Below are 25,084 nucleotides of genomic sequence, written 5' to 3'. Positions count from 1 at the left end.
TAACAGAGATGGAGAGATGGAAAGAAACAAAGAGAGACAAACAAGAAGAACTGAGAGACGAAAACAGTCTAAGGGTGCTGCAACCCCTGAGTAGCTCTTATTGTTGTAGCTCAGTTTGTGTCTGGCTCTCATCAATCAAGGCAGCGAACACGGGCCTCGGAATTAATAAGCCAGACGCTCTGTGCTGTCGATACCTCCCGTCATCTCTTTCAACTCCCTCCGCGGCAATAGCCAATTTCTCTCAGCTGCTCTTGCCTGAGGAAAAAGAGAGGCACACAGTTGCCACACTCTGTGGAATTGAGGTGTCACTACATCTGTATGAAAACAAATTATTTTTTAGAGTAAGGCGAATGAGAGAGTTGCCCAGACCTGCACTATACTGCTTTGGAAGAAGGGGTGGATTATTTTCCCTTGGTCATTGATTTCATACAGAGCAGGGAACAGAGCAGGTGATTGTCTGAGTCAGGAGAGGTGAAGTTGTGAATAAGAATAAATCTGTGGTCTCTCTCTTCTTCTTTGGCATGATGATCTTTAATCAGTTCCTTTTTAAAGTTGACTTGCCTGTTACATACCATACATTACTGCCATTACTGTGTTTATCTGGAACGTTCCTGAATTTATGTCAGCAAAATGTTTAAAATTCAACCAATATTGTCCAAGAAAAGGCTATTTTTCTGCTCAAGGTTGTTCACTCCACCCACAGTTAAATGGCTGAACTAAAACAAAAGAAGTAAACTTTGGAAAAAGCAAGAAGTTATGTCCCACTTTATATAATTCGAATCAAAATATATAAAGCTGTTTTTTTTGTTTGCAGCACTGTTTACTTCGTAAATTATTCTTTCAAGATGTTTATTTTAACAAAATACTTGCCTACACTTCCTAATCCATGCAAAACTGGTAAATGCAAAGTCAAGCTTTATTTTGTCCGTTGCTCCCAAATTTGATGGAATCTGTAGATTCCCAAGCCAACCACAGTATTACTTTATGGCCCATAGCAGGAGCACAAAAATGTGCCCGATAAATTAAACAGTATTGGGGAGCGTTACATGGTGATACAGCTGTAACGCAGCAAAGTGTTCTTTTAAAGTAAGTTCAGCAAGACTAATCAATTTGCTCAAGGTCACATGTATTTTTTCCCAGCAAAGAAGTCAACCGGCAATATTACAATCACATCAGTGTTTTCTCAGTGCAGGGCCTCAGCCGTCATGTCAAAGAAGATTGATGGCGTAGCTACTGGGCCATTGCATTCATATACCTCTCACCCTGGGCCTCTTCTCTCAGAATGACCTCTCTCTCCATTCATCTTGCTCTCTCTCTCCTTGGTTTTGTTCTCTCTCTCTTCCTCCTCCATCTTCTCAGACTTGTCTAACAGGCGTCTCTACTGGGTGGACTCCAAGCTGCACCTGCTGTCCAGTGTGGATCTGAATGGAGACAATCGCAAAGTGCTGCTGTCCTCCCATCACCACCTGGGGCACCCCTTCGCCCTCACTGTGTTTGAGGTACTGAAGGACTGAGATTAAAATACAGCCACAGTATCAGTACAGCTCATGGCATCGGAGAGCATTAAATGTCTCAGTATGCTGGTAATTTGTTTGTAGAAGAAGTTCAAATTTTATGCTGCTCATGCTGGCATGTGAAAAACAAATCACACTCTTGCTACTTTCTATAATCTGTTTTTTTGTTTTATTCCTTTTTCTAGTCAGCCAAATAGTATAGGTTTCCACGCACAGTTCAGCATTTTATTGCTTAAAATATAAATGAAGCCCAGCACAATATTAAAGAAAACAATACAATGATAACCTCAAAGCATAAATATATTTTTCATTTTCCCACTTCGGGACTTGGCATGGATCACCTGCAAACACTTGCCAGTGTTTGGAGGAAGTCTACAAGATACTAACGTCCTTATTTGACCTCCAAAGGTAGACACACACAGAAAAATAGGTCTGTCCTCACTTATCTCTGCCTCATGGGTGACACTCGCATATCTAGTATTTTATTTCCCTTCTTGGCAGTGCACTTCTAGATTTTTGGTGAGCCAAATTTAAGCATCGGACATGATTATTTTGCTGCCATGGTGTTATTTATAACAAGAGTTGTTCATATTTGGCTAATTTCCTTGTCCAGATGGAGAACTGAAACCACAGCAGAATTAATACATGCATGTTTTGATGAATACTACATTCATAATACATGTCATTAAGAGAGACCTGGTTGGCTGGTAAGAGAAGTGTGAGAGCTTAAGACGCTGAGGAAGAGAGATAATTCAGTGAAGGGACACTGGCTGACTGTGAGACGGACTGAGAAGAAATGAAAGATTGAGATGTTTTAAAAGTGTAGTAGCAACATAAACCCAGAAAAAGGAATTATCTCTTCAAGGACTGATGAGTGCGGAGTCACAGTAGAGTGCAGCAATCGATGAAACTAATTTGGGTGTATTTATTGAAGCAGGAGTGAGTCAGTCTGTTAGGGCCCATCAAGTATGGATGATGTAGAAGGTGGAGAAGAGAGAGCAGAGCAAGGATGAGGGGGCGAAAGAGGGAGGGGAAATGTGAACCGTAGGAAGTGCTTTCTCCATTCCTCTCTTTGCTGCACACACTGTGATGATGAGAAGCAAAGGGAAGAAGGGACATCCATCATGTCCAGCTGAGTGTTCCTGCATGTGTGCTTGGATGTGTGTGGGTGTGGGTACGAGTTAAAAAAGGGGAAGAAAACCAACATTTCAGGCAGGCGCTGAAAGTTCATCCCTGGAGATTAATAGCCCTCAGCTCTTCTGGTCTTTGTTCCGTTCTGGTTATGATACAGACCAAATTAAAAATCCTTTAGCAGTGCAGCAGATTGTCCTGGTCCCAGCAGACCAATAATGGGGAGTTTGTTTCTTAGGAGTTGCCTGGTTCAAGTTCACCGCTGAAACAGTGAACCATTTTTGGCAATTTAATTTAGTTTTTGTCTGTGTGGGAAATGAGCTTCAAGGGAAAACTTCTGACTCAGGATCCGGGTCTATGTTAAACTGTTTACTAGGCCCAGTTTACCTTTTGTGCCTCAGTGAGACTAGACTGGTGGTGATTACAAAGATTGTAGAAGTAGCAGTATACAGTAGTAGATAGTGAATTAGATATCTTTGGCATTTGGACATTTGGTCGAATAGATCAAGCCATGCAGTAGAAATACATCACTTCCAGCTGTAACAGACATTTTCCTCCATTTTCTGACATTTTGACTACTGACTACAAAATTATTAAGAAAACTATCGGATGATTAATTGATAAATAAACTAATTAGTTGCTGCCCTCAGTCTGACTGGTTTTAGATATAAGATATGTTCAGTATTAATAGAGAAACTACCATGAATCATCAATCTACACATTAGAGTTAAATTTAAACATCACAAAAAGAACATGTTCTGACAACTGTGGGCAGTTATTGTGAGCAGGGGTTGCTGTGGGGACTGTGTTGAAATGTTCCAAACATTGTTTTATCTCTCACATGCAGTCACATTTATTCATTCCTAAGCACAAGCATCACCACTCATCAGTATTCCTTTTCTATACATACATACCGATGCAATAGCTGCCTTTGGCATTTGAGAGCTATGAGGTCTCACAAGTGTGAGTTTGAGAGTGTTTATCCTGGCCTGTACAGCCCCTCATATTCCTGAGTGATCCATAGTGAATGTTAGTCATCCCACTTGAGCATATTATCTGCAAACTTCACGTTGATAGTGACGTTCTAATGTTTCTCAATACTGCAGCGAAAAGACATGGGGTTCCTACTGCATACTAAAGTCTGAACACGCCACTGCCAAACACACACACATAAAAAGACGCACACATGCAAACCCCAGTCGGTGTCCACCCCCTGCTTAGACTCAAAGCCCTGAGGAAATGTAGATCGCAGTGGCATGCAGAGAGTAATGTTTTCTCTTTCTCTGGCTTTAGTATCATTGCATTACTTTTTATCCCCTCTTTGTTTGACCAGAGGGGGTAGAGGAGAAGATGAGATGAGTTTAGAAAGAAGAAGCCGAGCGGGGGGATGGTGATTGAAAGAAAAAGATGATGGAAATAAACACAGTCAGGAGGAAAGAAAATAATGGTGCTATGGCATGAATTTGTCCTTTTGCCATGAACTCAATATCGTAGGTGGATTTAAAAAGGTTTTAAGGGTCCTGCACACCCACACAGGTGCTGTTGTTTACTCTTTGCTCAGGTTGAAGCTGGGTGGAGCTATGCTGGCAATTACATGAGCTCACCAAACTACTGTGAGGAATCTACACCATAGGCACAGCATAGCAAACATGCCTAAGCCGTAGCCTGATGAGCACCTCTCCAGAAATTAAACAACACGTCACAGCGCCAAAGACAATTCACCCTCCCTCTGCCTCCGATTGTTTCAGGGGTTGTACACGTCATCTCCTCCTGCGTCTTCTCTCTGTTCTGCATTGCAGTGAAAGTAACTGTTGTTCAACATGTATTAGCTCCAACTCCAAAATGATTTGCTCAGTTTCCTTCACCATTGTATGAAGTACAAAGAAACTCAAACTGGAAGTGGTATAGAAACTCCTTGGTCATCTAGCATTGTGGCGGCATGACTGCATAGCACTGCAGACACAACGGAGCAGAAATATAAATTCTCACAAGGTTCCTCACAAGGCTCTGCATAGATTCAACACTTAAGTATAAATCAGGCTTTAAAGAAAGCAAGACAACTAAAGCTGCAGTCACACCACAGAGTGATATTTGCTCATCCAAATGATGGTGCCAGAAGCCTGCAGATGTAATGATTATTGGTCGGTGAACTGCTGTAGATGCCAAGCTAACGGTTAGTAATGTTAACAATAAGCTCACACAGCTCAGCGCACTGTCAAAAGTCAGACAGTGATACTAAAGGCGTATTGAGTGATCACAGACTATACACAGTGTAAACCTGCTCGTCAAAGTCAGCCAGAGCTGGTTGGCGCCCACACCAGCACAGAACACACATTCTTCAAGTCATCATTCATACAGGGATCAATTAAGTAAATCAGAGCTGAAGTGAATATTGGCACAGGAGCATGTGTGACCACAGCTTTAACAGAACTATAATGTCAGTCAATCCCTTTCTGTCTACATCCGCTGTCCGGAATAGAGTCTTATCAGCTAAAATACCTAGAAACACCTCTGTGGGTTTACCAGGCTTTAATACTCTTCGGCAGATCAGTTAAGATTAACACAAAATGTCTCCAAACATCATTTGATTTCTACACAGATTTAACACCAAGCGTGCAGTATTTTTATTATTTCATAACTTGGGCTGATACAACAAAGAATACAAGTCAAACCCAGAAAATCAAAGGCTTCAAAAGTTGAGTGGGTTGACTTTGTTTGAGCTTTCATTTGTAGTTTTCTGGCATAACATCTAAGTATGCAGGAGGTGCCAAAGGCTCATCAGGCAGATGTGTCAGTCAAAAGGGCCCCAGCATTTGTCAGAGCATTCTGCTGGGACAAAATCATGACAAAATCATCAAGGGCTGTTCTCCCCTTGACCTTAAAAGACCTCTTAATATCCATTTTGAAGTAGTCTCCAACCAACCACAGACAGACACAGCTCTGACTGAAGTGATGCAATGCCATGTATTCAGGGGAGCTTGTGCATATATAAGTTCAAGCCTATTCTTCGACACAGTTTATTCACCTTGATTCTACAATGAAGAGCATAAACCTGCACAGGTCTGCTTTGCTGTGTGAAGCTTTCAAGGTTAGAAAAAAAATGCGACGGATGCAGAGATTGACAGTGGAGAAATTGAAAGAGAAAAACAGGCGTCGAGACTGACACAAACTGGGAAAGACACCTACAGAGACAGAGAGGCAAAGGCAGAGATGGAATGATAGATTTGATTATTGTTTTATCAACATGGCTGATATTTGTCTTTCATTGTTTCAGCACTGCTGTCATATGAGTTAAGGTTACCTAAATCTGAGTGAGGGGGAGATGGAGCGATAGAGAGATCAGTGAAAGATAGAAAAGAAGGTGAAAGAAAGGTTAAGTGTGCTGATGACCCTCAAATATAGAATGTGGATTATAGCTATGGCTGAAGCACACACACAGATACACAAATACATGTATACACACACACACACCCCTTAAGGTCATTGTCATCTAAAAAGATTTCACTACTGTATCAGTAGTATGTCAGTTCCTGTTTCATCTCACACTCCTTCTGTTTTAAACCTTTGTATGATCTCAACATCTCTGTGATTTCTCCTGCTATGATTTTTTATTATGTTTTTCTTAATTGATACGTGTCTGCGTAGATGCAGCGGACTGCGGTTGCCGTGGTAACCAAGTGCCGTAACCACTTTGCGCAGCGTACCCTGTTATCCTGTAGTATCACTAAAGAGAATTGTGAGGGGATGTTAGAGAGAGGAAGAGAAATCAAGACAGAGGCAAAGTGAAAGATCTCACAGGTCAAGGCTTGCAGTATTTATGCTTTTATTTCCAAGGAAACGAGGACGACACGCTTTACACAAAGGCCTTTGTATAATAGGTGTAGGTGTGTCTACGAAGCCTATAGTCAAGATGAATGTCATGTTTTCTAGTGTTCTTTATGATTATTACATTAGGAGCAACACACCGTACGTCGTCCAAAAGGACCCATATTAGTGTTTTCTGATACCGCCTCGTTGCTACTGCAGCTGTTATGATTGATTTTGTGCAGCTACTACTACTTGCTGAGCGATTCATCGTGAATGACTCCCACCACCTGCTGAGATACATGGATATAAAAGGCGCCCACAGGCACTACAGGAGGAAGTTTAGCACAAATTTATGCAAATATCCTCTGACACAATGTGAATATAACTTCTGCATTGGCCCAAAAAGCATTTTTGCCAAACGTCTCACCACTATCTGCTTTGGCACTGAGCGTAAGCCTTGCAAAGTTAAAAATGTGTTGTTTTTATTATACTGTGGAAGTCCACTATTGACGTGGTAAACACTTTTGTGTTTATCCGCTGTGCACTGAGGTGGTGAGCCATTTTCAGCTCTTTGTAAACCTTCTCCAAAAGATACCAAACCTTTTCTCATTACATTTGTTAAACAGAAAAAAAAAAAGCCTAAAGTATTATTTGCATTATTTGATTGTCAGGATTTAGCGTTGGATGCTCAAAGTGTCAGAGGATACAGTTAAAACGGCACACTTCCCATTACCATATAACCCATTCAGCCTATTTAAGCGTCTCCTTGTTTAAAATGCAATGCTTTTAACCTTACTTCAATAAATAATGATTTTGCTTCAAAACTTGTGATTTCTCACATGCCTCCAATTAAAAATTAAATGAAAGTTACCCCAGGCAAAATCATCTCCTTAAAATGAGTCTGTCCTGTCAAGTAAATTTTAAGTAAATTTTAAACCCACAAACCTAAATATAAATACTTTTATCACTCGAGAAGCTGATGTATGAGAGTTTGATTAATCAGCCATTGTTAGAATGACCATATGTCAAACTGCAGAATGTGTGTTTTTTTTTAATGTATTTTTTATTGGTCCTTTTCATCGTCAAAAACTTGCAGTGCAGGGCTCCTCTACTTTCCTTTGGTCAATTACTGTTTGCGATATTTACAAATGAAATGCCATTTAGTCTGTATAAATAAATTTGTATGCAGATGAGCTTCAATCGAGATATGGTAGCATATTGAAGTTAAGAAGCACAAATGAGTCTGAATTACATGAGTCCAAATGGGAGAAACAAACAGTATGGCACTAACAAAACAGTATTGTGTTTGGCTATAGTCTGAACATGTGCTACAACAATGTCCCAGCTGCTTGGTAAAACTCTGAATGGGCAACTATGAGCAATATCATGGGCAATATAATTCAAAATGGGCAGGGGGGTAGCTTTATTCCTGAAGATGTTCCCCTTTTCACAACCCTACTTTAAGGATGCCAGTAACAAATACACTTCATCTTGATTACTGTTCAGTAATTTGGTTAAAAACTAGCTGAGACATACCCATCTCAGCTCAAATCATGCAAAACAATCAATATGTGGCATGAAAAATGAGTTGAAGACCAAGCAGAGACACCTTTTATACCAGTCTGTCATGGTAGCGAGTGACTGGCATGTATTCTGCTTTATAAGGTATTAAGCTGTCATGTCGTTTTTCTGAACTTGTCTTTCATGTTTATGAAAAAAGGAGGATGAAGTGTTTGGCAGGCTAGAATGTATGTATGTATTTCTTTTTAAGCATCTCTCTTTTTTCTATCCAGGATCGTGTATATTGGACCGACTTGGAGGATGAAGCCATATACAGTGCCAACCGACTGACGGGACATGATGTGGCAAAGGTGGCAGAGCACCTCAACAACCCCCTGGACCTGGTTGTGTTTCATGAACAGAGGCAGCCCAAGGGTAAGACGTGCAGGAAAAAGGCTGAGTGACTCGACAGCTATGATATGAAACAGGCGTTTCGATTTTTTGTTTCTAGGGCAGTATCGAAAAAGGCAAAGCAGCTATTACAAACTGATTAAATGAGGAGCAACAGAAAGGCTTGCATTTCAAATTGGCATCATGTGCTCTGATCACAGATCCTCCATGTACCAGTTAGGTATAATGATTACTCAATCTAAGTTCAGACCCAAACAACAACAACAACAGCAACAACAAAAAAAACCTTTCAGCATCGCAGTCCATTGTAACATAGTGTTGAATTATCCACACACAGACCAAAGGATCCACTTATTAAAACTGTGTGAACAATAAACAAATAACCTGATGTGTGTGATTAGATTGATATGTGTGTTGTGCATGTCAAAAGATGCGTTTTGATGTATTATTTTTCTCAGGATGGATACAGGTGTGCGAAAAAACATATGTGTATGTGCATGCTAGTTGGCGTGTCTGTGCGTGTCTGTGTACACGCCTGGGTGTGTGTGTGTGTGTGTGTGTGTGTTTGACAGTGTGTACAAGCAATTTGCTTGTGTGATTCTGTGTTTTTCATGCTTTGTTTTCTCCCCTCACTCAGAGCTCAAAGCAGTCTTGTCTGAGTGCCAGTAGGGAGCTAATTGCATTCTCTCATTAATAAATCAAGAGTTCTGCTCAAAGGGATATCACAGAATTGAGCATGTTTTTCCAAAATGCCAACAAAAGCAAGACATTAAACAACCAGACCAAACCAGGCTAAAGGAAGACGTACTGAATGAACCAGAGCTGCCCTGTGAAGGTGCTAGTAGTACTGATAGGTGGATTATCTGTTTTATCTCGCTCTCCTGCTTTTTCTATAATTATTCCCTGAAAATATGCTACTCTAAACAAAACCTAAAACTGAAGGGCATCACTTAATGATTGGTTGCCAAGATATTCCTCCACACATTCAAATACGGCTCCAGCTGATTCAACATGTCTTTATTTTTTTACAGACTTCCTCAACACAACTTTTCTCCCTATCCTCACTTTGTTGTGCTTCTTTATTATTATTTTATTTTTCGTCCATCCAGCTGTGCTTTGAAGCCTAAGTTCTGTGTTCTAGACCTAAGGGAGGCAGGGAAGAGGAGGAAAAGGGGACGCTGGCGCTCCCAAACAACATAATTTTGCAAAATTCTATCTTAGTCTCTTTCCTGTCTTCTACTTCCTTCTCCCGCACCGTTTGCCCTTATATCCTCCCTTCTCATCTTGTGTCACTTCGTTTCCCCTTGCTTCCTTCCCCCTCCCTTTCTGTGCATTGACTTCTTTCCCCTTCTCCTTCTTCTGCATCATTCTGCCCCTTTCTTCCCCCGGCATAGAATTTAAATGTGTTGTCACGATGTGTCAAAGACTTGCTTTTACCCAAAGAGCTTCATTTCTCCATAGTATGGAAAGCAGGTATTGAAAATATTTGGAGCTTTGAAGAATTTCATTTAGACAGCTGGTTCTATTACATAGTTGTTATGCTGAGAGACTGTACACCAAGCACAAATGTATTCCCAGCTTATTAAAATCTCACTGTGTGTAGCGAGTGATGTTGCAGCTTCCCCTGACAGCTGATGACTCCTCTGATGGTGCTGCTCTCTAAAACTATGCGCAAGTCAGGAGGCAGAATCGACCGCGACCTGACCTAATTCTGGTGCTTTCCCACATGACAAGAGTAGCAATATTTCCGCTTGAGCCTCAATCTTGGGTTAGGCAACTACATGTAAATTTTTCATTTCAGAGCAGACAGTAAAAAAAGAAAGTTTAGACATCTTTGCCCTAACCTAAGAAAAGGGCCTACAATAAATATACGTAGGTCCTTAAATAACACTGAAAAATTTGTTGTTGTTGTTTTGCAGTTTGGTACATATTAAGGTTAATAGTAAATAGTGCAAGTTTTGTGTCTGATTAGCATAGATACTGTCTACTACAGCTTTGATCCTGGGCTAAATATGTTCTAGACCTTGTTGCATCTAGCAGTTGCATATGCCAAGATGTTTTGCTGACTAATGTACTTGTGTTCTGTGCTTGAATTTACATTTGCAATCATTTTTGTGCAAAACAAATGTGTCCTTACCAGCTTGGTAATGATGCTTTTTAATGCTTTTTAGCTTACCGAGACACAAAACTGGGGCCGTCTTCATTTCTTAGTAGCTTTTTCCTCTTTAACTATTCTGGTCTCAAGAACATATAAACCTCTGTACTCATCACCCTGGCACTGACATGGGATTTCAATTCACAGAAGATTTGGAGAAAGCAAGGGTTTATAAATGTCATTATTCAATGATGTGGTTTTCAAGACAGATGCAAGGCTAAGAAATAAAAAGGCAAAATAAATTCTTTATTTTATTCCTTTTATTTTTAAGACAAATTGTACAAACCCATATTTGCCCAAATAACCCAATCTTTGTATTTCTGCTGTATCCCTCAAGCTCCCGACACCTGTAACATGGGCAGTCTGCCCAACGGTGGCTGTGAATACCTCTGTCTGAAGGCCCCCCAGATCACAGACCACTCTCCCAAGTACACCTGTGCCTGTCCCGATGGCATGGAGCTGGGACCAGACATGAGGCGCTGTGCTGTGGGTAAGTCGGTCACACTGTGAACTAATAAATCACAGGAGTCCAGGAGCACACTTAATTATAGGACTGTGCTGAGGAATGTCACACGAAGTCAATGTCGATGTAATCACAGTGACATGATGAAGTGCAAGGCCATAAGGATATTAAACTGGTTTCACACTCAAGTCTAGTCCACCTTATCATTAAGTATTCATATATATTTATTTAAATATATGTTCCGGTTTTAACTATTCATTGTATTCCTACTAATAAACGAATATTTTTCTGTTTTGTATAATAACTTGAATTTTTTTGCATTGTCATGTCAAATTTGACTCTGGTTCTTTTCTCACTACAGCAACACCAAGACCAACTCATTTCTCAATAGGTTTCAGTACTGAAGTTGGAGTTATAGGTTCCCTTACTGGTATTACTACTACTGAATCATTCTATAATCTCAGTAAATTTATAAAGTGAATGGTAAATATATCAAATGCAAAACGAATATGTACATGAAAAGTGTATTCCTGCTAGTGGGGACTTTGTCAGCGTTTATACACAATAAATCGTTCGTATTCATATTGATATTTGCCCTAAATCATAACAAAATAGTCTGAGTGTTGCAGCTTTAATCCAAATCCATAGCTTTCACCAATGCAAAATGTTCAAATCTCATTCTATTATTTATAGCTGATTCAAAAGCCAACTCCTCCAGATATTCTGATGCCTGTGCTTGTTGTAACACTGTCTTGGGAAGTGGGTCAGGAATTCTCCCAGTGTACCTGTGCTCCCAGCACACCTTCAATATTTCACTGACCATATTTTACCATTCAGCCGGTCCCCAGCCTCGACAGTCACCACATTTCACATTTGTTAAGTTGTTATCCTTAATGAACCTGCTCTGTTTTCCACTTGGTGTTTGCAGAGGTGAGGAGAAAGGAGCTGACGCAGAGGAAAGGGAGAGAAAGAGAGATGATGATGTATGTAGGCTACCATTCAGAGAATCCCTCTGAGAAAGGGCAGGCGAGGTAACATGGCCACTGAGCGTGCTTAGAGAGACAGGGAGAGAACATTTGCCCTGACAATTTGTCGGCTTCCTCATCAGTACCAGTATTTTTGCTGAGCATTTATTAAAGTTTGATACAATAGTCCCTTTTGGGGTCTATTTTAGAGCAAAGCCTACTTTTGCAGTGACCAAATTTTGAAGAAAAATATTTGGAAATCATAAAATAAGATCACTTTTTTATACTGTTTGTCTGATAACACTAGCAAAAAAGGTATCTCAATGATGAACAAAAAGATGACCTTTTAAAAAAAAATGTGTTGCAAGTGACAGCCATCGCTAGTAACCATCAAACCACATTTCAGTATTTAAAACAAAGGCAGTGCAATAATTCACAGACTCACAGAATCACATGATACAAATTGTTATTCTAAAATGTCTTTAATCCAAATCAATGATGCTGCACATAACTGAGATGAAGGGTTTGGACTAGACAACGTGTAAAAGCAGAAGGCATTTGATGTTTCTAACATCAGTTATATACTGATATCAGCAAATAATCTTTTCATTCACATGTTATATATACATGTACACAGCCAAACTACTCCAACTCCTGTTGTCAACATACTTGCCAGCTGTTAGCATCTTCAGGTAAAATCCCAAGTGCCAAACATTATTCTTGTTTCTCTTGTGCAGTTCGACCCAGAACAACCACAACAGCTGCTCCAACCTTTACCACCACCACACCTCCCATCACATCCACTACAACCAGCACTACAGCAACTAGCACGACTGTTCCCACCACAACGCCGCCTACCACCACCACCACCACCACCACCAAAAGAGCCACTACCACCTCTGCTGCGTCGGCATCCAGGCCCACAACCAGACGCCAGACGACGACGGCCCGTCCTCAGGTGCCCAGGAGCACGTCTACGGAGCACCCTCAGACCCCCGCTGCCACGAGTACAGAGGCGACCAGTTTCAGCAGCACAAGTCAGACGTCCACTTCCACACACACACCCCTTTTGGGCCCAGTGGCTCCCAACAGCATTCAGAGAGAGAGCAATGGCAACCTGTCCCACAGAGGTAAGTATCATGGTGAGCAGGGTCTGCGCATAGGAATATGGGTTTGTTTGAAGTGCCTGTATGCCCACTTTGTGTGCTCTTCTGTAAGTCTAAAATACTCCTCTGCCATCACTGCTGCTACCACCTGCCATTAAAGCAGCAGGGAGCTGAAAACCACCACTTACATCACTTTCCCTTCTCTCCCTGGCTTCTCTTCCCCTCCATCTCTTTGTCTGACCATCTGTATATCTCCTCTTTTCTTTCCCTCTCCGCTTTTCTCTCTTGCACACACACACACACTCACTAGCGTATCTCTGGGTTTGCTTGCTGTCGGCCCCTCGTGAGCAGCGTGTAACAGAGCTGTCAGAGCTAACAAACGACAGTCCCCTCCATTCTCACCTGCCACCTCTCATCACTCATCCTCACTTTCTGACAGCCTCTCTCACTCTCTTTGTCTTTTTCTCCCTCTCACCCTCTTCCCCACTCCTCCTCTCTTTCACTCCCGCTCTCTAAAACTGGCGGCATTCTCCCTTCTCGCACCAATCAAGCTTTACTGGCACGCCAGAAAAATACCGCTTTACAGTTTGTTGCCCAGACAAACAGTGACAGCAGAATGTAACAGCAGTAACAATGGTTTACAAAGTCAGCTGAGACTTAAAATGCATTTGGAAGCGGAGAAGAATTCTTGATAGCATCACAAAGGAAAAGTGATAAGCCACTGCGCTGTACACCACATGCTATGGTGTAATTTAGTTGCAAAAATCAGTGTTTTCAGCTTTGTTTTTGAATTTTTGTTGTCTTTGCTGCGTAGAGACATTAAGACGAGATAGTGGTAACTATTCAACTAACAAAGCAGCCATTTGTTCCAAGGTGATTTGGTCCTTTTAGCAGTAGAAAGATTTGGCTTTTTAAGCACGGATTCCAATGGATGTTATGAAAAGTTATTCTATTGAAAGAAAGTGTCTAGGAATGTGGATGTGTTTGTTTCTATTTGTATGTTCTACCAGCTCAAATGCCATTGCATCAGCCTTTTCATACCAAAGCAAACTAATAGTAAAACAGTGTCAAAAAATCTAATTCAGGCAGTTACCTACACATTTAAGGAGAACTCAGAGGTTATTTCTGATAGCGACTTAGCCAACTGCACAGTCGATAATCAAAGGTGGAACAGCAGGAGTAGAGGGAAGTCTAAAAAAAAAGTGATTGGCAAGTAAGAAAGATTGCAAGCTGCAGTACAGTGTTTGAACTGAAATTTTACAATATTGCTTTTACACCAGAGACGTTTCCTCGTTATTCTGAGAATTCAGGAGAGCGAGGACCAAGTTTGAAAAAGCTATACGGAGGGAAACGAGGAAGGCAGGGTGATGAAAGTGGGTGTGAGAGTTGGAGGAAAATTAGAGACATCGGGAGGACAGAGAAACAAATGAAAAGGCTGAGGAGTATAGGATTGTTAAATGAAATGGTACAGCGAGAGACAATGAAGAGGCCATAGAGGAAAAAGAATAAAAAGAGCACAACAAGGAACGTGACAGTCCAACGCTTAAACAGGGAGGATAAAAGTTAAAAAATGACACACTGTTGGGAGAGAAAGCAGCATTTACAAGGATAAGAAAAGAATGGGTGGAAAAGAGGCAGGAGAGAAAGTGATTTTCTGGGAATTAAAGAGAATGGCTGCTACAGTTAGTCCCATCACTTTGGGGGCCTGGGTTTTTCAGAGTTACTAAGAAGCAAGAACATGTTTCCTCTAGTCTCTGAAGTTGTCAGCCTCCTCACCACAACACAAGTGCTCCAGATGAGAGGTGGAGCAGACACGGATGAGAAAATGGGGCATGAACAAGACGCGTCTCCAAACCCATGGGCCATGTGTTATAATTTTCGACTCAGTGCACACTGTCAAGTTTGCCGACATCAGCTGTTACACATGTGCGGCGCTGTGGCTGGCATGGTGGAGCGAGGAAGAACCAGGAGTTTCAGGAAGAAACGATAAACCACAGCTGGTACACAAAGCTCACACGCATCTATGCTCCGACGAATTTGGACCTCTCCTCTTGCCAGTAATTATTCATCAATCTTTCCACAACATTAGGCAAGACTAGGAGATGGTGTCTTGCTGTTTAAAGGACAGGTTCACAATTTTTTTAAGCCAGTCTTGATCATATGAACACCGAAACAGGTTCTTTAAGGAATCAGTCATTCCCTAATGAAATGTGCTTTCAGTGTAAGTGAAGGGGGGGTACAGTAGGCTACTTTACATTCTGCTTTTAAATTGATTTTCCCTTTGATGGCTATTCATTTTTGATAGAAAGCAGGAAATTTGATATGAAATAAACGTTTTAAATAAACATTCTTGACCATATAAATCTTCCTAATCTTCCAAAGATGCACCAAGGTATGACTGACAGCGTGTGCAGTTAATATTGGGATGCTATATTAATGTTGACATTAATATAATCTACTGTATATACTGCAGGTAACTTAAACATTATTACGGTTTTATACGTATATAAAGGAGCCAAATATAGGGATATAAATAGGGACACAGAGGCAGACAACAGACAAATTCTGTTTGAAATTAATATCCCTCCAGCAATAATAGTCTTAATGAAATTGATACTTTTTTTCTTTCTCCGTCTCTCCCCCTCTTTTTCTTCACTTTCCAAGACTGCTTCTTTCATAACTGCTGCTTTAATAAGATTCTATTAATCCGCCTTTTAGAGTCTTAGGACCCATTGGACATCACTCATACTTAAAGAAAAAGCCAAATTCACCACTGCTGACTCAGGACTCGGATGCTTCACTGCACAGTCTGAAGTCGTATCACCTGCTGTGCCTTTTAATGTTACAGTATGTCTTTGTCTGCCTGTGTGTGTGTGTGTGTATGATGGCATTTAAGAGAGAAAATATGTGTCAATTGTACATCCCGTCCGTCACCTCCCATCTGTGCCATCTCTGTGCATACAGCCACACAGAGCCTCTTTCTACAATGAGCCAATCAGTATGCAGGGCCAGCACTGTGATCTCTTCTGTTAATCTTTCTCAGTAGACTCCATTACAGCCATCTGATCACATTTTGGCTAATGGCTAGCCTTCTGCTAATAGGAGGGCTGGGAGCAGGATTAATGTCAAGCTCCACACCAACCTGTCAGGGTGAGAGTTGAAGGGGAGCACGGATACAAAGCATGTCCAGAAGAAACACATGCCGCGTTGCATTGTGACACCATATGAAGTCATGCTGCAGTCAAAACACAAGGCAACAAAAGGTCGTGTTTGAAAGGACTCTCAGGGTCAGCAGGAGTATCCGCCATTTTACAAACTTCCACTGAAAGATGAATTGCTGCCTAAATAAAAACTTGTTTTGTTGCAGTACAAATTCTGATGCATTATTTCCTGGAATCTATTAACAGACATCTCATTGCATTCAATGGAATCCTGGTATGATTCATTTACACATACTGTTTTTAAAAAAGTCAGCGGTCCAAAATGAAATCAGATGGATTCTCTGCCCCGTATATTGTGCCAATAGGTTTTTCCAGCATGATGATTCAAACTGGAACACAACTTTTTTTTGCTCAGTTCTATTTTTCTATCTCTCTCTCTGTTCATCTCAGCTGCGAGTGATCACTACCTCATAGGTAACAACATCACAGTAGCAGTTCTGGGGATAGTCATTCCTATCGGTGAGTACTCTTGGCTTCCTCGCTGTGTTGCCTCTGCTTTCTGTCCGCCTGCTTCTCCCTCCTCGCTACTCCATCTCTGCTTGTTGCTCAAGTACTGCATGGTGTGTGCGAATGTGTTTTTTTTTTTTATGCGTCTGACTGTGTGTGTGCTTGCATGTGTGAGTGATTGGGTTTTTGTGTTTGTACTTCTGACTAATTGAAATGAGTATGTTTTAGATTTTATACCTATAGTGTTTGTCTTTTGAACATGTCGCTCCCATGTCATCCTCAGCAGTGATGTTTGAGCACAAAATAATAGTTCAGTGGTTGAGAAAATGTACTGAGCTGTGGCATTATCCAACAATGGACTCCTGGCCTCCGGCTAGAAAAAGCCATTATGGGGCAGTAAGCTCATCAGTCAGCGATGGCCGGGCCTTTGCAATGTGCACATTATGTCATTATTAATGAGATTTGAGCAAATGGGAAATTCAGTTCATGTTTTGTCATCACATTTGACCAGCTGTTATAACATTAAGCCCATGTTCCCGCTATGATCACACAGTACTGCTCACACTGCAATCAATCCAATGCAGTGACCTATTTCTCTGACCTAGTGGACTAAGAATGGGTTGCACAGTTGCTGCAATCAGTTTTTGAATAGAGGGGAATGTCAGAGTGGGCTTAATAAGGTAAAATTGTGTTTTTGGGTCGGAGCAGTGGAAATTTTAAACTGGGAAATAATATTATTGTTGATACTGGGTGAAAATAAATCACCCTTTTAGGCCAACACGCTACCGACTACCACCAAAACTACTGTAATATAAGGTAGGCATACAGAGATAATGCGAGTTCTTGCATGCAAAAATTCTATTAGCATTGATTAAAATGAAAATCTAATTTTATGGAAATATGTAATTCTTGCATGCATAACTTTACCGAGAAACCAGCTGAATGTGCAAATGACCTCACAGCAGCAGCATATGTCGCTAATTGAGATCTCTTTCATCCCTAATATTGAATACTTTGATAAATTATGGGAGCTCTAAAACATCGTAACGCATTTTTTTCCCTCTTTTCATTCTCAGTGATTGAGATATCAGCTCATTAAAACAACCCGCGAGACTGTTAACCCTTTCCACTCCTTCCCTCATTCTGTCCTTCAGCCATTCATTGCAGCCATAAATCCCCCCATTCTGCATTTTTGGCAGCTTTGAAACGTTAATTATTGTTAGAGGTCCACAAGGGCCGGATTTCTGCACCCCAGTTCTCTGCTCCCATCCACTAACGCATCACGCCCACCCACTGCTCCACATGGGGAAACAGCCCAACAATGATTATGAGTATTTAGCCAAAGTCAGACTGTTATGCCGCTCTCTAATTGGAGTGAAATTTTCTAAATGAGACAAAAGCTAATGTTTCTTTTTAAACCAGTGAGCATTTAGAGAAGAACAAAGGATGGATCTGGGGTTTCCAGCCCAGTCACACAAGGATCTCAAGTGTCTATCCAACAAAAGAGCAATTAGATGGGGCTTCCACAGGGGATTCAGACACATCTATGGATGTGGGCGCGCACACGCACACACAGAAACACACCCCTAAACACTTATTTTATCTCCCCCATTGACACGCCTCTAGCTTAGCTGATGGTCTCTGCACACATAGACTCATACATGCACTATACACACACAGGTCATATAGGGCAGCTCGGCAGTCATACTGATATGGTAATGAGGGGAGAGACACATCTTATCTCAAATCCTCCAATCCCCTTTCCTCTGTCTCTTCTTCCCTTTTCCTCTGCTTCCCTTGTCCATTCTCCTCTCATAACCCCATCCAAAAACACCAGAGTCAGGCAGTCTGTAGATAGCGTTACATTTTTTCGCCCAGGCTAGTGCAAAATTATAAATCATAGCTCAAATGTATCACAAGGATAATACGGTGATGGCAGTTGAGCATCATTGCTTCACTTTTTAACCAAAACCCTAATCACTGCCTTCAGGACGTGAATGCTACAAGATTTAATGGAAATGTCTGTGTAGTTCGGTGTAAGTGTGTTTTTGTGTTTGAGTGTGTGTGTGTGTGTCGCAGTAATGGAGTTTATAGTATGTGTGTGATGGTGCATGCTGGTATTCATCGCTGCGAATTGTGCATGCGTATTCGTGTTTGCGTGTTTTTCATTATTCTGTAAGATTGAGACTGCTGTGACGGAATGAACTAGAATGTGTATATATATAGTATAGTCTGAGGGCTCATTGTTTTCAGTTTGTACCAATTTTCTCTAAGACGTATCCCAATTGTTTTTTAATTAGCAGATGGACACACAGATTTTCACAGGAAATTGTATAGCCGAGGTGGTTTGCCGCCCTCATGGACTCATAGGTGATGCCTAAACAGGAGTCACACATATTAGATATATGGCATTTGCTGTGTGAAGTAGCACCTTTTCTCCTACCATTTCAGACTGTTTTTTTTTTAATATCAGCAGATGTGGTCTTTGTGTTTGATGAATTGGCCCAACTCCACTGTAAAGCACTGTGGGAAATCCTGGTATAACTGGATAGGTTAGTAAGAACACACTGATCACTGCAGTTTACAGTTTACAGTAAATAAAGTCCTGTGGTGGTGAGCACAGCTGAGTGAACAAGCTGTATAAGCACTTTCATGGCTTTAAAGTAATATTAAAGCCAACACTTTATTTTATACAAAGGATTTTGTAGTCACATTTTCAGTTTTAAATGACAAAATTAACACCAGTGAGTTCTGTTTTTCTCTAAGACGCTTGTTAACTTAATTTCATGTTAACAAAGTGTTGTTTCTGTTGCTGTTTTGTTTGATAACACTGTGTGAGAGTCTTCCACTGTTTCACTTTGAATGAATTCCCCTACAAACCTGATTTTCATATGTGCATTTCGATAAAACCAATTTTGGAAAAATAAAGTCATTAAATAATGAGCCCTCAGAACATGAAGCAAAGTGTGCCAGGCGTGTTTGTGTGTGTGTGTGTGTGAGTGCTTAAAGCGCCGCTCTGTGTCCCCTGGGCTGTGTTAACGCTCCCGCCGTTTGTTGTTGTTGTGTGTGTGTTAAACACATGCAGTCCCTATCCTTGCCACAGTGGTCATCGGATTACTCTGCACTGGAGGATACCTGGTTTGGCGCAACTGGCGACGCAAGAACACCAAGAGCATGAACTTCGACAACCCCGTTTACCGCAAAACCACAGAGGATGACGACGACGAAATCCACATCGGGCGACACAGCGAGTCCATCGGCCACGTGTACCCAGCAGTGAGTGGCAGCCACAGTCAGCCATTCATAGCGCTTCCTCTAGGGGGTGGCATCACAGACAGCAACTCTCACTGGTACTCAGGGGCGCCGATGCTCTCCAGCAGCAAATGAGAGAAGCTGCAGGAGAAAGGAAGGAGTTTGGAATATTTGGAATATGGGAGTATGCGCAGGGGTTTGGAAAAAGCCCGTTGTACGTGTAGGCCTGGTGGAAAGAAAAGAACAGGCTTGCACACGCACACGTCCACATTCTCACACAACATTTTTGCAGTGATCACTGAAAACACCAATCATACACACATATAAGCCCTTCACCATGTTCACGTTTATTTCACCGTCATGACCATGATCATACAGTACATTCTGAATCAACATCACATCGTCGCCAATCTGTCATCCCATTTAATCGTGCATCGTGTTAGTTTTTCTGGTTGTTGAAGTGTTTGTTCGGTTACCGGGAGACATGTTTTTTATGAGGCCCCCTTTTCCTGATTTAACAACTCCTTACAGAAGCATATCACCGTTGTTTACAGAAGCAGCTGATGCAAAAGTAGAAAAAATGTTTCAGCATGGTCAGTAGACAGCAGACTACAAGGTAGCATCCTGTTAGAGAGGAATTTCGTGGATGTTTCTTTGTTATGTTGGCTGCTAAAAATGATAACGGCAGATCATCCAGACATTAGAGGAGCCCTGAGACTTATTTTACTGTTGAGATGCCTTTCGGGAGGACTAGCTTCACTGTCACCTCTAAAAGCTGAATGAAAGGACAGCAGAGCACAGGACTAGACAATTCTGACAAAAAAATATTACTTTTTGAAGTGGATCGTAACATCATGACGTTGCCCTTTATTTTTTCTTTACAGTGTAAATAAGGCTTGAAGGATGAAAAGGGGAGCACAAATCAGAGCTAAGGGCAGTCCAAAATAGAATTTCTCATGTTCTGTCAGTTGCAGAAACCCTGAATCTCTACATTTCGTGAGGTGCAGACTATCCTGTTGATTTACCGTGCATTTTTGGGAATCACTCATTGGACATGAAGCCGCATTTTCTACAAACCAGAAAAATTCCCAGCTGTGACTTGCACTTAAATGTACAAAGAGTGTGTCATCAGGTCACTTATGACATTTCTAGAATATATTTATTGTTTTAAGCATCGGGAAGCGAGCAGGGAAGGGCAGCCAAAAAGGATTATGGGGGGTTGGGAGTCTAGCGCTTTGATCAGTTGGCATGGTAACACAGATTTCTTTGTGTTGCTCCAGAGAGAAAGGAGGCAAAGAATTCTGGGTATCATTGGCATGATGACAGGCTGGAGACACACACACACACACACACACACACACACACGAAACAGGTGCACAACTGAGTCGTATTAAGATTCAAGGTCGAATTAACTACCGCCCTCAGCGAAGGGCTGCAGAGAGGCAACTATTGTCTCTCGTTCTTGTCCCCCAGTTTTATTATTTACATCCATACAAAATTGCTTTCATTGTCTTGTCTTGTTTTTTTTTTTTCTTGTTTTCTTTCTCTCCTGTCCTCTTCTTTCCTCTCCTCTCTTTTCCTTTCCTTTCCTTTCCTTTCCTTTCCCTTCCTTTCCTTTCGGGCAATGTGGAAACTCAGACAGCCAGAGAAATCAGGTTGGCATAATGTGGGCCAGACATTTGCAGCCGTAGGCAAGCATCCTGCATTCCTCGCATAGGAGCAGCCAGAGAAGGAGGGAATGAACAAGGGGGGAGAATTGGATAGAGGAGGAAAAGGAAGGTCAGGGAGAGGAGAGAGAAGTAAGGGCTGAAAGAAGAAAAGAGGAGCTGGAGAATGGATTCTGTAGGAACCTGCTGTTTCTTTACTGGCTGTCGACTGGACTTGAATCTGTCTTTTTCCCCGAGTTCTTTCTCTGTCCATCACGCTGCTCCTCCGTCCTCTGTTTTCTGTCTCACTTCTCTCTCTCCTTCACCAGCCTACTGTGGTAACAGTCTTTTTATCTGCTGTTTGCAGCGCGTGGCACTCAGTCTGGAGGATGATGGCTATCCCTGAGGGGGGGGATGCATCCTGCGCCCCCCTCCCATCCCAATCCCATCCTGGCCCCTCCTCTCACCACAGCCTCTACACCACTACAATGAGGCCAGTACACCGCAGAGGAGAAAGAGAAGGAGTCCTCATTTTGCCTCCCCTTTTAAGGAGCAGGGATGGCATGTACATCTTGTATATCCCCCTTCCTCTCCTACTGTGTCCACTGGAGTAACATTACTACCACTACTAGCCAATACTACTTCCCTTAGTGCTAGTTTATTTGCAGTCTCTGCTCCAGTCCTCTCTTCTCTCTGCCTCTTGTTAGCTGTAGTGGTGTGTTAAATGCTGCTTGATGATTTTGCTCAAACTAACCTCATTCAGCTGTCTCAGTGCACATTGTAAATAGAAGGCTGTCTGGCCACTATACAAGGGAAAAAGCTGGCATTCATTACTTTTAATTCCTCATATTATTACTTTTTATTTATTTGTATGTGTTTGCTGTTGTAAATATGGACTCAGCAGCTGTCAGTGCACAGCACTAAAGGCAGATTTGTTCAAGTTTGCAAGGATATACAGTAGAAGGCAAGGACATTATTTCTCTTCATAGTTCCCTTTATGTCTTGAGTTGACATGAGAGATTTTTTTTTTTTAAAATACAGGAGAATGTCACCCTTTCTCCCACCCAGCCTCTCTGATTCGCCCCTTGACAGACTGTATGCAAGCTACAGCTAAATATAGCCAAGGGGAAAGCAGACAGAAAAAAATGATGGGGTTGTCGGCATGTTTGGAGGTGATTTTGGGGTGAAAGAGTGAGGGAGGGTGCTTTCTTTGGGAGGAATAGGAGGATTTGTGCCACCAGAGGGTAGAGCCTGAAGGCAAAAAGCAGTAGGGCAGAAAAGGCAAAGGATTATGGGTAATCCTCTCTCCTGGTATCAGAGGTATGCCTACAGTCGATAATGAACTTGGGATTGTTTGTTCATTTGCAGAAGGTGTTAGGGCTCACACTTACGCATTTTTTGTTTGTCTTTGTGCAGTCAATATTTTGGAATTGAAATTTTATATCCAGACAGCAGAACGTTACAAAGCACCTTCCAGTGGCTGTTCTCAGATATGAAAATGGTATTTTAAGATACTGAGTTCTATGACATCAACCTCTGCAAATCACAGATATTAGTGTTTAAACCTGAGCACCCCATAAACATCGATCCCATTGTTTCAGTGGCTTCACAGCATTGCTGATTCTTAGCAGGATCGCTTTTCTGCCGTTTGCCCCCCCCCCCCCCCCCCCCCCCCCCCCCCCCTTCTCAACAATGTCACTGTGTGTTTTCTAGATGAGATGCTGTAGAAAAAGAGCCGGCATTTGGAGGATATCGCTTCCACACTGCTGTCACTGACTGTTGAACGTGATTGTTAGTGGCCCTGTTTTGTATGAGCAGATGAGTAATACGCCAAGGCTGACTGAGCCGAGCACTGATTTGATTTGAAAGTTGGATGGAGAGGAAATGTGTAAATCAATGTGAAAAGCTGATCTTCCATTGGCTTGCCCCAGACATGCTTCCAGCCCATTGAATCAGACAGAATTCATGCTCAGTGACTATCGCAATAATTGCTCACAATGTGTTGTAATAGTGAATTACTAGAAGCTGCTATGACATGCTAAAATGATAGCTGTTAGAAGTAGTGATGGCAAATTAGTCCTCTTCTGGACGTACATTAATCTAAATAAAGGGGTTAAGCACACTAATAATGCACAGAGGTCCTTTACATTGTCCCAACTATATATACAACACTGGTCTTCCATACTTTGAGTAACAATGGTGCATTTTAGCTGAGCTGTGCTAAGAAATGTTTTTGTAACATCCTCAGTCTTTTCATAAGCCTGATATATGACCGAAGAACAAGAAATACAGAATGTAAAGAAGTCTTCCAACATCGGCTCCGGGTAGACGCAGCATACATATTCATCTAACTATACAGGCGATACGAGCATACAGACAAACCGTTGATTAATGGGAGTTATTACTCATGTTTCTCGCTGTTTCCTGGAAAGGTTTGCTCAGTGTAGAGGCTCAGGTGACCACGGGGGAGGAAGAAAGAAACATACAGAGACAAAGGTAGGCAGGAAATGACAGGATGCCAGGATTTAGACTAAACTGTATGCGAACAGGTTTGTGCTGTGGAAGACGAATGATGGGTCATTTATTTTGCCGGATTTCTGCTGATGTTGTGTCGCAGTATTCTGACACCGACTCTGCTCACATCCCTGAGAGGGATGGCACACTCCCCTCTCCCCCACACGAAGGAGGGTTGAGCACAAGGGGGCGGCCATCTCCTTTCATTTTAACCTTGTACAGATGAAGCAAAATAAAACGCATTACACGGTGGGGAAGACTGTGACTCAGCTCAGCATGTTCTGTGGGTCTGGTTTGGCAGCTTCCTGCAGGAGTTTAGGATTGACTTGTATGAAACAATTTAAAGTTGACACAGCTGCATTTTGGTATTAAACAGTGGTCATAATATTATCGTTGGTATGATTGCCATGGGATTTATCATGAATCTCATAATTTAACATTGTTCATAAAAGGAAGGAAAGATGATGATGTAAGATGCCACACATCTTTCTGAATTTAAGATTAAATAAATCCTAAACCCACTGCAGTATTGAACCCTGGGCTCAGCCAGCTTTCCACTTAGTTTCTTTCAGGTCCGTGTTTGCTGCAGGTCTAATGGAGTTCCATACCAAGGGTTTGCAGTTAGGAGAATAAATTGCTTGTTTATTGAGGTGACTGAGCGTGGCATTGTTGAAAAGTTATTATTGCTACAGTGTGAAGGCAGATTGGCTGGTCCACTTTGTGGCCACCTTGAGGGCTCCCGTCTCCACTGAAGGACGCTGAAAAAGTCCAGAAAGGGACTTTTGTCATTCATCATATAGTAGGTAGTTATTGTAGTATTAAAAGAGGACGTGCTTTGACGATATGCTCTTGATTCATATTTTTAGGTATCAGTTTGGAGGGAGCATCATTATAGAATCATAGAAACAGGCTGCAGTTCTAAGGATTAAGTTTAGCACCGAAGAGGTCGAAG

The 25,084-nt window shown here is 41.7% G+C and overlaps 1 protein-coding gene across 1 annotated transcript in view; it reads left to right on the top strand.

The window, feature by feature from the left end:
- The window catches only part of lrp8 (low density lipoprotein receptor-related protein 8, apolipoprotein e receptor), a 152,270-nt gene extending 130,191 nt beyond the window's left edge, over positions 1-22,079 (top strand). Inside the window, exons 13-19 of the mRNA XM_070831786.1 lie at positions 1,360-1,499; positions 8,246-8,387; positions 10,856-11,008; positions 12,684-13,076; positions 16,664-16,732; positions 19,806-19,996; positions 21,986-22,079. Coding sequence (XP_070687887.1) covers positions 1,360-1,499; positions 8,246-8,387; positions 10,856-11,008; positions 12,684-13,076; positions 16,664-16,732; positions 19,806-19,996; positions 21,986-22,024 — 1,127 coding nt within the window. The 3' untranslated portion in view covers positions 22,025-22,079. The remainder of the gene's footprint in view (positions 1-1,359; positions 1,500-8,245; positions 8,388-10,855; positions 11,009-12,683; positions 13,077-16,663; positions 16,733-19,805; positions 19,997-21,985) is intronic.
- The last annotated feature ends 3,005 nt before the right edge of the window (positions 22,080-25,084 follow it).

Source organism: Pempheris klunzingeri, chromosome 6 (genome assembly GCF_042242105.1).
Source record: "Pempheris klunzingeri isolate RE-2024b chromosome 6, fPemKlu1.hap1, whole genome shotgun sequence".
Classification (NCBI taxonomy): domain Eukaryota; kingdom Metazoa; phylum Chordata; class Actinopteri; order Acropomatiformes; family Pempheridae; genus Pempheris; species Pempheris klunzingeri.
The sequence above is the reverse complement of the archived record's forward strand: the minus strand, read 5'-3'. Positions and strand labels throughout refer to the sequence as shown.